Source organism: Ruditapes philippinarum, unplaced genomic scaffold (assembly GCF_026571515.1).
Source record: "Ruditapes philippinarum isolate M1 unplaced genomic scaffold, ASM2657151v2 ctg8790_1_1_1_1, whole genome shotgun sequence".
Classification (NCBI taxonomy): Eukaryota; Metazoa; Mollusca; class Bivalvia; order Venerida; family Veneridae; genus Ruditapes; species Ruditapes philippinarum.
In genome coordinates this window covers 61,142-72,800 of record NW_026865581.1, presented here as the reverse complement: position 1 = coordinate 72,800, position 11,659 = coordinate 61,142, and the positions used below count along the sequence as shown (strand labels likewise).

The following is an 11,659-nucleotide window of genomic DNA, read 5'->3' as shown; positions in this document are numbered from 1 at the left end:
AATAATTATCAAGCAAGTCTTAGTATGGCAGTTGCTTAATAATAACTGATAAACTGGTTCTTTGCTCTGAACTTAAAACAAGTATATTATGCACGATCATCGAAATGTAAACTATACTGTGATATTTTTTTGAGTTTTGTTTTATAAATTGATTAATCTATTTATTTATTTATTTATTTATTTATTATTTTTATCATATAAAAATACTGCTGTAATTATTATTTATTGGATCATAAAAATATACGTTGTCATAACAAATTATACTTTTAGTGAAGTTCACAAACAGTGGAACATGCGTTCACGACTGTTAAGTTAGGATTTTGATCGATTCATTATGGCGCCAGCTTTCCTTCATGTACTTCAAACGTGAAGTATATGCAAAGATCTATTCAAAGAGCGAATAATTGTGATTATCGTTCGTAAAAAGGCTAATAGAGTGACATTGTTTATGAAACAAAACTTCATCTTCTGCATTAAGCAAAGAATATTAATTTATTGGATATAAAAAAGTTCTAAACATATAACCGTGATAAATCATTTCAATGTCTTAATAGTCTATTAACGTGACATTTGGTCCATTAGTCTATAAAAAACATTTTAATGCGTCATATTTTTTTTTGTCTGACTACCCAATTCTGTGTCAGTTTATCTAAAGGATATTGCTGTCATTGACAGCGGTTGCCTTAACATTGACCGTAGTAGTTACGTTCAGCACTTCACTTGAACATTACAACAACGAGGGGCAGGATCATTTAAATGAATATAAGAATGGTTTTTAAACTCAGGAAAAGATTGAGATTGAAATATTTTATATTTTCACTAGGATTAGCTCTCGTGATACTAGTGTTTCAAAATGGTAAGTTTCATCTACAAAATAATCAGAATATGTACATGTAAAATTGCAAATGTATAGCAGTAAATAACAGTTATTATCTCCGCTGCGGTTTTTTTTCTATTAAACTCAAGGAACTTGATAAAAAATATTTCTATTATGGACGGGCTGAAAATAATTTCTATTTGCGATTATATATTATTTGACGTATGTTACTTATAATTTGTGAGAAAGTACAATCATTTTTATTGTAAAAATGGCATAAAAATTGAACGCTTTTAACTAGGACAGCAGTCGAAAAAAATGATTCTAATAAACTTTGATTATTTCTTTATTGGATTTTTAGTGTCAATTTCATTACTTTCAGTTTTAAATATCTAAGTAATTGTAATAATATGACAAAAACTGTTTCAGTAATTAAATGCTTGTTTAACATGTATCATATTTTTTAATCATTGTTCATAATTCAATACCCTATTCAATATTCAGACATATAAAGTATTGTATCCAATTTATTAGTTATTAAAATGATATTTATTTCAATTGTTCGATAGTGAATAGAAACAAACCTCTTAACTACGGAAAGGCTGACAAATTAATTTTTGAGCATTCCTGGAGAACAGTCCGAAAAGATAATGGCCGTGTACAGATTTAAAAGAACTGATACGCCGACCTTCATAGCAGATGGCAGGGTGAAAAGAGTTGGACACTGAGAATATAAGTTTGACAGGCTTATCAAAAATGACTTTGTTTAAAAATTTTGCAGGAAATAAAAAAACCGGAAACACTACAGAACCGCCAAGACTTCAAAATTGGAACGTTGCAGCTTCGATTTGATTAAGCCTGTTCATGTACGATAATGGAAAGTAACAAAATGTGTATATAATAAAATGAGCGTTTTATTTTTTATTACAGGAAGAACGACAGATGACTCTTTTGGTAAAGACATTTATACTTATAGACGAAGATTCTCTGATAATATTTTTTCTGTAAGTTTGGGGTTTCAAAACACATTAAGAATATATAGCTTTACAGTTTTGTGAAATATAAACTATTGATATATTTAGAAAAACCTTTGTCATATAACAAGCCTTGCCTTGAGTACCACTGTGAAATGCTTTAAGGGCATGTCTTTAATAATTGCTTGCTTTATTCGTCTGTCATTTACTTTGAATTTACGTTGATTTCAATATTAAATAATATAAAACATTGTAAAACATGAACAAAAAATGTAAAGTACAATTTGTTAATTTAAACATTTGTCTTTGTCTGCAGGATGAAAGCTTTAAATCGGTGCATTACAACGAGGTGCTGTTTTCCGAGAGAAGGAGAAACATTGATAAAAAGTGTGACAACATGTCTCTTACTGGAAAGACATCAGAACTTGGAATTAAAAGTCATCTTATCATCGACGAAAAATACAAGCTTATTTATTGTACCATTGAAAAGAATGGCTGCACTTTTTGGAAGAGAGTCTTTCAAATATTAAATGGCTTTAAAAATGTTTCAGATCCATTTGATACGAAAGCTATGGCTGCATATGATGGTTATCAAACTTTGGAAAAATTGCCTTTTTATAAAATTCATAAAGCTCTAACTTCATCAACAAAATTTTTATTTGTTCGGGACCCTTACGAGAGGCTTTTGTCAGGATACGTTGATAAACTATTTACACCATATTCACGATCTTGGTTTGATTTAGGAAGATTGATAATAGACAAATTCAGACAAAAGAGTCCTTCGGCAGCTCCTCCCTGTGGTGATGACGTCACTTTTGAGGAATTTATTCGCTATTATATAAATTCTTGGAAAGCTGGCATTAAAGTGGATGCCCACTTTTCGTCAAATTACGAATACTGTAGACCATGTGAAATTAAATATGACTATATAGCAAAAGTGGAAAATTTTAAAGAAGAAACGTTGATTTTGTTGGAAAAGCTAAATCTGACACAAGCAGTAAAATTTAAAGATTTTGACTCAGAAACGGAGCGTGATGCTATTTTACAAGCAATTGCTTGGGAATTCTATGTTTATAAAAATGTCGATAATTGCACAACAAAAGACAAAGTGCTATTCAAGACTTTCAAAAAGATGCAAATTAGGGGAGTTATTAGCAAGGATATACCGTATCCCTTTTCGGACGTATCGAAAGTTGACATTGATGAGTATAAAACAGCTTTGCTCAAAGCTAATGCCGATTCCGGACCAAGAGAAGAGCGGAAATTAAATAGAAAAGAAGCTTTCATGGAAGCGTATCATTCCCTGCCACAAGACTTGTTTCAAGAGTTACAAAATATAGTCAGTGTTGATGCGGAGTTATTCGGGTACAGGTCAAAACCCGACATTATGAAAGTGAATAAAACAGGACCCTTTAAGTTCCGCTATTTTGACGTTCGCGAAAGTAATGAAAACAAAGCCTGAACGATACGATTTTGATATATCACTAAATTATATGAATGAGAATGTACAAGTTTATAAAGAAGAAAAATACAACAATGTTAATATCAGCTCAGTTAAAACAAATGCATTACTTTACTATTATTTCTTTAATTGATTTTTTTTTTTTAAGAGCGCGGGGGGGGGGGTTACGTCGCACCAACATAGTTTATGTCTTATTGCGATTTTCCAGCTTTTCTTCTGGAGGAAGACCTAAGATGCCGTCCGTGCATAAGAAAATAAAATATTTTTATGCCTCGGGCATATACATGTAGTAATTAAACCACTCGTCCGTCTGTCTGTCTGTCTGTCCGTCCATCCGTAAGAGATAAACCTCGACATGTTTGTCCAGAGCATAACTCAAAAAAGCCTTTGAGATATCAACGTGAAACTTCATAGGTAGATAGTTCTCACACAGAAGGTGTGCAGTGGATAAGAATGATAATGCTACCCTTCATAATTTTTTAGTTATTGCCGTTTGGTATTTTTCATACTTAACTTAAAAAGTCTTTGAGATGTCAACATGAAACTTCATAGGAAGATAGATCTTATTCAGGAGGAATGCTGTGCGCAAGAATAATTACTCTACCCTTTAAAATTTTTGAGTTATTGCCCTTTGTTATTTTTTATACTTTTTGTCTGAAGCTTATCTCAAAAAGTGTTAGTTAGAGGTATCAACTTGAAACTTCATAGGTGGATGGATCTCAATGAAGAGGAGTGCAGCACATAAGAACGATAACATACCTTGCATTATTTTTCAGTTATTGCCCTTTGTTATTTTTCATACTTAATTTGTTCCAGAGCATAACTAAAGAAACCTTTGAGATATCAACATAAAATTTCATAGTTGGGTAGATCTCATTCAGGATGTGTGTAGTGCATAAGAATGATAACTCTACCCGTCATTATTTTTGGGTTATTGCCCTTTGTTATTTTTTATACATATTATTTTCCTGAGTGGAGCATATATCAAGAAATCTTTGGGATGTCAACATGAGACTTCATAGGTAGATAGATCTTATTGAGGAGGAATGCTGTGAATAAAAATGATTACTCTACCCTTTAGGTTTTTGTCCTTTTATATGTTTTATTCTTATTTTCTGGAGCTAATCTTAAAAAGTATTATAGGTATCAACTTGAAACTTCATAAGTGGATAGATTTCATTGAAGAGTGCAGCACGCTAGAATGATAACGCTACTGTGCATAATTTTTCAGTTATTGCTCTTTGTTATTTTTGATGCTTATCTTTTGACTAGACAGTAACTTAGTAAGTATTTACTATATAACGTATTCACTGGAAACTCAAAATATAACTAAATCTCCGTCCGTCCCACACTTTTGTCCGGAGTATATCTCAAAAAGTGTTAGAGGTATCATCTTGAAACCTCATAGGTTGATAGATCTTATTGAGGAGGAGTGCAGCACATAAGAATGATAACCTACCCTGCATTATTTTTCAGTTATTGCCCTTTGTTATTTTCAGCCATCAGTATTCACATAGGTTTCAAATCTGTAATCTCTTCAGTCATTAGTTTTCATTTCCAAAAGAGCTCTAGAAATTGAATTATTCTGCTCTACTACATATACATTCTTCCAATAAGCAAACACATTCGGTCAAATACAATGTCGCCAATGTCAAAAATAGGTTATCCTTTTATTCGTATGTAACCTTGTTCTATTGACTGATATCATTTATATTTGGTAGGAACATTTAAATGCAAAATCGTCTTCCTTAAGAATGAGATAGGTGTCAGTCGATACAGCATTTGTATTTTTTATTACTGTCTCAACCATTAGGCAATATAATTGTCATTTTTGTCTCAATTTTGGCAACTTTCCTGTTCATAACTGGATGAATGGATAAACTTGATTTAAAAAATTGTTACTGACTGGAATTTCAGCCGGAGTCATTTGTATTTAATAAACAGTGTTTTTCATAAAGCTGAGTTTGATACATGTCATTTAGATTAATTAACTTAAGTTTAGTTGTTTTAATTGAGTTAAAATGATACAATATGAATAACAATCCAGTTGATTTATTTTTTATTTTGCAAAGGTAGGTATATGTCCAGTTTGTTATCATGTCAAGCTCTCCAGTGCTTTCAATGACTCTCTAAGTTCGGAAATTCTTCAGTGATTGTATTGAAAAATAAATGATAAAGATATCAAGCATGATATCAGCTTCCAAACTTAAATTGGCAATCAATGCCGACGAAGCATAATTTCATGACATTTATAATATAATTTTAGTATATTTTTACCATTGTTTATACATTTTGATAAAGTAGGATAAAGTCCACGAAGACAATGTGCAATCATTTAAACAACAGAAATTGCCTACCTATCATTAATACAATACTAAAAGGTAAGACACAACCCAATGTGCGATTCGGACAGATATGTTAAATGCATTATAGTTTATTATTTATTTATTTTACGTACAATGCATCTGTGTGATTACAGATTCTAAAATTTAACTACTGTATTTTATAACGTGAACAGGCGCATTTGTATCACCAAAGGGTATGCATGATACATGTACATATAGCCAAAAAATGAACAAAAAGATAAGACAAGGAGATTAACAAAAGTAGGTATTATAATAATCTAATACTTCATTTTGAATATGAGATGCCTGTAGCAAACATACCTGGCTATATGTGTATCATAAGTGGAAGGTCATGTTACTTTGTGATTCAATTTCAAATTGTTGAGATCCTAAACAACAATCTTTTATTAATTGCATACTCTGACTTTGTCTCAGTTTATATCCTAGTTTATAAATGAGTTTTCAAACACATTGATCATGTGATTAGTATATGAATAACCTTTACCTTTGTCTACATTATACCATAATCTGGACATTGCATGGGATATAGATTCTTTTTATTTCATGTAAGCCAAGTTATATTCAAACAAAAATAATTCAATGAGTTTCTTAAAACAGTGGCGACCAAATATGAAATAAATGCGTTTTCCATTTTGCTCTGTAAATGCTGTATTTGAATTTTTTGCAGAAAAAAAAACAATTAAAAATATCAATATTTTAGTCACATGTGCAACACATAATAATGCCGCCGAGAAGTGATTATAGTTAAAAGCACGTAAAAAACTTTCATTTTCATTTTTGAAGGCAAAAACATTCTGAACCTTCCTTTGAATCAACGCTTTAGTAATATCATCAATATTTTTTTTTAATGTGAATGTCAATTCAAGATGCATGAAGGGGTGTTGCAAATTTTCAGCATCATCTTTGAAGTGCTTAATTATCTTAATGGAATATCAGAAGAACACCAATACTGTCAATCAGAATATTTCATTTTTATTCGGAAAAAAAGCAATTTAAGACGGAGAAGTCTTGTATTTTGTTAGTTGAAAAGAAGATATGTTGAGAACTTGGCATCTTACAAATGTAAGTCTAGGGTCCTTAACTTGTTGCATGCAGTAAATGCCAAATTGCCATGAATTATAATTTCTCTTCGTGTGTGCTTTTGCTATTGTATACGCTTTTTACATATATATATATATATATATATATATATATATTTTGTACTTAGCAATGTGTAATGTAAAATAAACTTTTTCAATTATTTTTGTAACATACGATCAATCGTAAATAAACATTACGTAAAACTTGTTTTTCCAATTACAAGTATTAAACAAGTCGTTTTGCCCTAAAGACAGTTTACTGTATAGAACATGTTTACATGTTTATTATTACATGTTCGTAGAAGATATATGAACTTGAGCATGTATGTAAGCTTGTAAAAAAAACAAATTAAAGTTCGATGTGTCGTTGTGCAGAAATCTGTTAACTTCTCTAAACTCCCCTATTATATTTGTGACAGTTCGAAAGACACTTTTATTTTTTATTTTTTTGTTTTTTTTTTGTTTTCAATTATCACAGTAATGTTTTTAAAAACAAATATGTCATGCTGTTAGAAACGGAAACATATTTACCACATACATGTTATTTTCTGCAGTTGAACTATTGCATCAAAAAGAAACCGGAAAGAAAAACAGACATAAACGGAAGAAAAACATTTTAAAGAATCATTTCGGAAAGATATTCTTATGTTTCCCTCTGTCACTGTGACATACTGATGCTGTTTTTTTCTTGTTGTTTGTTCAAGATAAAGTGAAATCCATACTATATTCCTATTTCTTTAAAGATTGGGGAAAAAACTTTGTATCTACCATCTTAATCCTTTTGTTTTTGCTTCCAGTTATCTCGAAGAATAACCGCTGTCTAGAAGTTTTTGTAGTTTTAAACGTTTTATGTTGTCAAGGAAATGTATCTTCAAAGTTTGACACAAGGTGTCTGAAAGCACATGATCAATAGTACAGTCTTGACCTCGATTGTGAAATAGAAATGCCAATCATAAACGTCTGTAGCTGATGATTAAAAAGCACATCGTGTTTGAATAACTTGTATTTGTATAAATTTGCAAGAGATAGGTGATATTATTATTATGAATATATGCTATGTCAATAACATTCATTTGATGAAAGATTAGTAAAGTATTTTAGTTGATCATATAATACGGAGCTATATCTTGTACCAATATTTAGAAGAAACATTTACGATATTTGTTTATTTTTGTGTAATATCTAATTTTATTTATTTATTTATTTAATTATTTAATGAGCTTCAAAACATTATTCTCACGAATGGCGAAGAGTAAGGATACTGGTTTCGAAGTTCACAAGATGAAATAAAATAACAACCCATACAAAAAATATAGCAAATCGTCTTATTTTTTCCTCTATTTTTTTTACTTAATACACGTTAAAATCTCATTTCTCATCTAAAATTAACTTGAATATTAAAATCGATTATTTATCACCGTTAGCATCCTCAATTTAAAACAAATGTTTCATGAAACTCAATTTTAGATTGCGATTATAATGATAATCATGAATGATTGTAAGCTTAATTAATAAAACATACAGTTCATACAGATACATTTTGCCTTTATCCGGGGGATGAAATTATTCGCACACCTTTTTTCAATTTGTGCATTGACGCGAGGAAAGAATAAAATATGTTTTATAAAGGGAGGTTTGCTTTCGATTTGACAATTGTATGCCTTTATAAAAACGGAAAATCATTTAAGGACTGTTACAACGACTTCTTTGGAAAAATGTGTATACATTCAGGTTTAAGGTTATGACACATTTTGTGGAATACGGACATCTTTTAACTTTTAAAATTGTCCTTTTTACTATCAAGCTTTAAATCGCAATGTTCCTGAAATACAATTTTTTTATCATTCTGGTGGCTTTATGATTTTTTTAATATATTCTGAATAAAACAAATAAGTAATACTTTTATGCTTTTGAATTATAATATATAACATATAAAATAGAAAAATATGCTTTTAAATTATAATTACTTGTACTAATTACAATAAGACAACATATTTTATAAACGCTGTATGTACATGGTCTTGATTTTTTTTAACTAGAAACACGCTTAAACAATAAATTCAGTATTGTAATAAAAGTAAGCTTTCAAGTAAATAGTACCATAATATTTGTTTCATTCGTTTTATTAGTCATAGACTCAACAAACCTTACTAAGATGAAGTTTCAAACTAAGCTTTCTAATTTCAATCTAGCTAGGACAGCCTTTAGCGATATGATATTATCATACGCATGGGCGAGTAAAGAGTTTTTAACCCGTTATCGTGTACAACCCCTCACTTAACAAAGAATAGTTTAAGGTCGATGATGATTTTTAAGCAAATCCATGATGGTGTATTATGAAGAATACAAACACGTTGTCAGCCTTAATTTAAAACATAAAAACGAATTTCAAAAAAAGAAGCATAATAATGATGGTTTTGCAAAATACAAACCGGCATTGCTTTAGTTCAAATAATTTTATTACAACATTAGGAACAACACAACCGTTAAAGATATACTGAATCTTAGCAGATTTCTGAAAAAAGATTAAGCAACAACACTGTTATTTGAATTTGTCTCTAACATTTAAAGCGGCCTTCAGCTTTTCTAAAGGTAAAATATGTCATTTGTCATATTGTATAATTATCATAAGAATTAAGGTAAAAAACGAAATTTGCCGAAAATAAAATACATAACAATAAGAAAACACTTCGATACCTCTAATCTACAGGTCCGCTCTCTATCAATAAAGCGGATGACTTTTCCCGATCTTTTATTTTTAAAAACGATGTTCAGCGTCTCTTACGTGTTATAAATAAATTTCGGGACTTAAAAGTGATAAAATACACCTTTCTAAGATAAAATTACTGAAATACTAAGTTTAAAACACAGAAATTTTTTTTCGACTAGAGAAAATAAAAGCTAAAGGCCGCTTTAAAAGAAAAAGAAAGAATGATAATACTTAGTGAAAAGCAGAAGGATTATGAACGTTTAATCATTTGACATAAAAGTCAGACAATCTTTTATTTGCTGAATATGATAAACGGGATCTATTTGAAGGAAAGGTATGTCCCTAAATGTAAGTTTATCTTTTTAGTGTGCAGAACTAGCCAGACTCAGAATAAAATTGTTAGGGAGGGTGTTGTTAAAGAGAACACATAGAATTGACAGCATAAAGAAATGTTTCATTGATTAAATTTTTATAGAACTTATTATAATAATAGTTAATAAAAATTTGCTTATACATGTAGTATATACAGTTGAGTTCACACTAAAGGTTACACAAAGTGCATAAGATGTGCACTGCTAGTGCACCAGACCTTTTATATGTATTAAGCAGTTACCTTTTATTTCAATGAATAGCAATTACAAAAAGATAGATAAATATAGATATCTGTATAAAAGTTTTTCATAATAAGTTTGAAGTTGATATGGCGTAAAATATAACAATAATTTTTCAAATGCATTAATTCTACTGATTTTGTACTTTAAAACTTAATTGTTAGAATAAGTAAATATAATAAATAATTATAACTTTAATGCTGATAAGTGCATAAATGAACACAATTAATTGATATTTAAAATGATTCTATTTTATTATAATCTGGTTATAAAATATGAAACATTGAAATGCTAATTAAACAAAATTCAGTCAGTTTTTTTAGGGGGGGGGGGGGCAAATTATAGCAATTAGTAATTTTGATCTTAACTTATGGTTGGTTTAGTTAAAGGAAATGATTTTAAGCATTAATAGCCTTCAATGTATAAATTTCGAATAGCTGCACATGGCACTCACATATAGATTATATAACAAATAAAGCATGGAATAGGGTTAATATTACGAGAAAATTTAAATTTCGCCTAGATAGAAACTCACTAGAGACAGTCCCTACACTTCTTTCATTCGTCCATTACTTGAATATGCTGATGTTAGACGAATTTAACAAAATCCAAAACGAATGTGCTCGTATTGCTTCCGGATGTACAAGACTTGTGTCACTCGAAAATATTTCAAATGAAATAATCTGGGACTCTTTCGAAGAAAGACAATATATCAATAGAATGATCTTACTTTTTAAAATAAAAAACGGACAAGCTCCAGATTATCTTTTCTCAATTCTCCCAACATCAACTAATGATAGGTACAACCTAAGAAATATTGACAATATTCCGGGAATATATGCAAGAACTTCAATTAATTTTAACTCTTTTTTCCGACTGCAATAAGGGAATGGAATAATCTTCCACACGATGTCCGTAACCTTCCAACTATCACATCATTCAAACAAAATTTTAAGAAAAACAGACGGCACACTCCTAATTATTACTTTTCTGGTGAAAGAAAACTTCAAATTCTTCATACAAAACTTCGAACAAAGTGTTAAGTTCTCTAAACTACGCAATTTGTTTTTGAAAAACATAACTGCATCGCCTTTATGTCTTTGCGGCCAAATAGAAAAATAACTTTCAATTTCTTCTCCGATGTACGCAATTTGACACTAGTCTCGGACAAAAGTTATTTCGAAATTTGAATAATGTTGACATTGATTTAAATGATTTACTTTTAGGCAACCCAGACCTTTCTGACCAAACTAATGACATTTTTTTCACACGTACACACTTACATCCAAGAGACAAAAAGATTCATTTAACACCTAAACACTTAATCATTATATATATTCCTATTTTTTATACCTCATTATTTATCTTTCTCCTTCTTCACTAACTTTTCACCTTTCTGTGTTCTTTTCAAATACTATTCTACCTTGTATGTTTATATTAATCTAAATGTTAATTCGATCCTTAATATATTCATTCTAAATATATATTCATTCTAAATATATTCAATAGAACATATACTATGTTTCTTAAAGCATATAAATACATATCAAATTCTGTGTTTTCTTTTTTCTAATATAAACTCGTGATTTTTGGGTTTTTTATATTATTTTTGTCTCAGATTATAAAATATGTAATTATTT

At 29.8% G+C, this 11,659-nt stretch overlaps 1 protein-coding gene across 1 annotated transcript; it reads left to right on the top strand.

Moving 5' to 3' along the window:
• The first annotated feature begins 702 nt into the window (after positions 1-702).
• Positions 703-4,230, top strand: LOC132729617 (carbohydrate sulfotransferase 11-like). Its single transcript, XM_060715424.1, has 3 exons — positions 703-856; positions 1,748-1,821; positions 2,108-4,230. Exons 1-3 carry the CDS (start codon positions 757-759, stop codon positions 3,251-3,253), a joined length of 1,320 nt encoding a protein of 439 aa, XP_060571407.1. The 5' UTR covers positions 703-756; the 3' UTR covers positions 3,254-4,230.
• The last annotated feature ends 7,429 nt before the right edge of the window (positions 4,231-11,659 follow it).

Excerpts from the sequence above, each read along its gene's own strand:
- LOC132729617 (XM_060715424.1), top strand. The coding sequence starts at position 757 with ATGAATATAAGAATGGTTTTTAAACTCAGGAAAAGATTGAGATTGAAA. Across the intron at positions 857-1,747 it reads GATACTAGTGTTTCAAAATG|GAAGAACGACAGATGACTCT; the intron begins GTAAGTTTCATC and ends TTTTTATTACAG. Across the intron at positions 1,822-2,107 it reads TCTCTGATAATATTTTTTCT|GATGAAAGCTTTAAATCGGT; the intron begins GTAAGTTTGGGG and ends CTTTGTCTGCAG.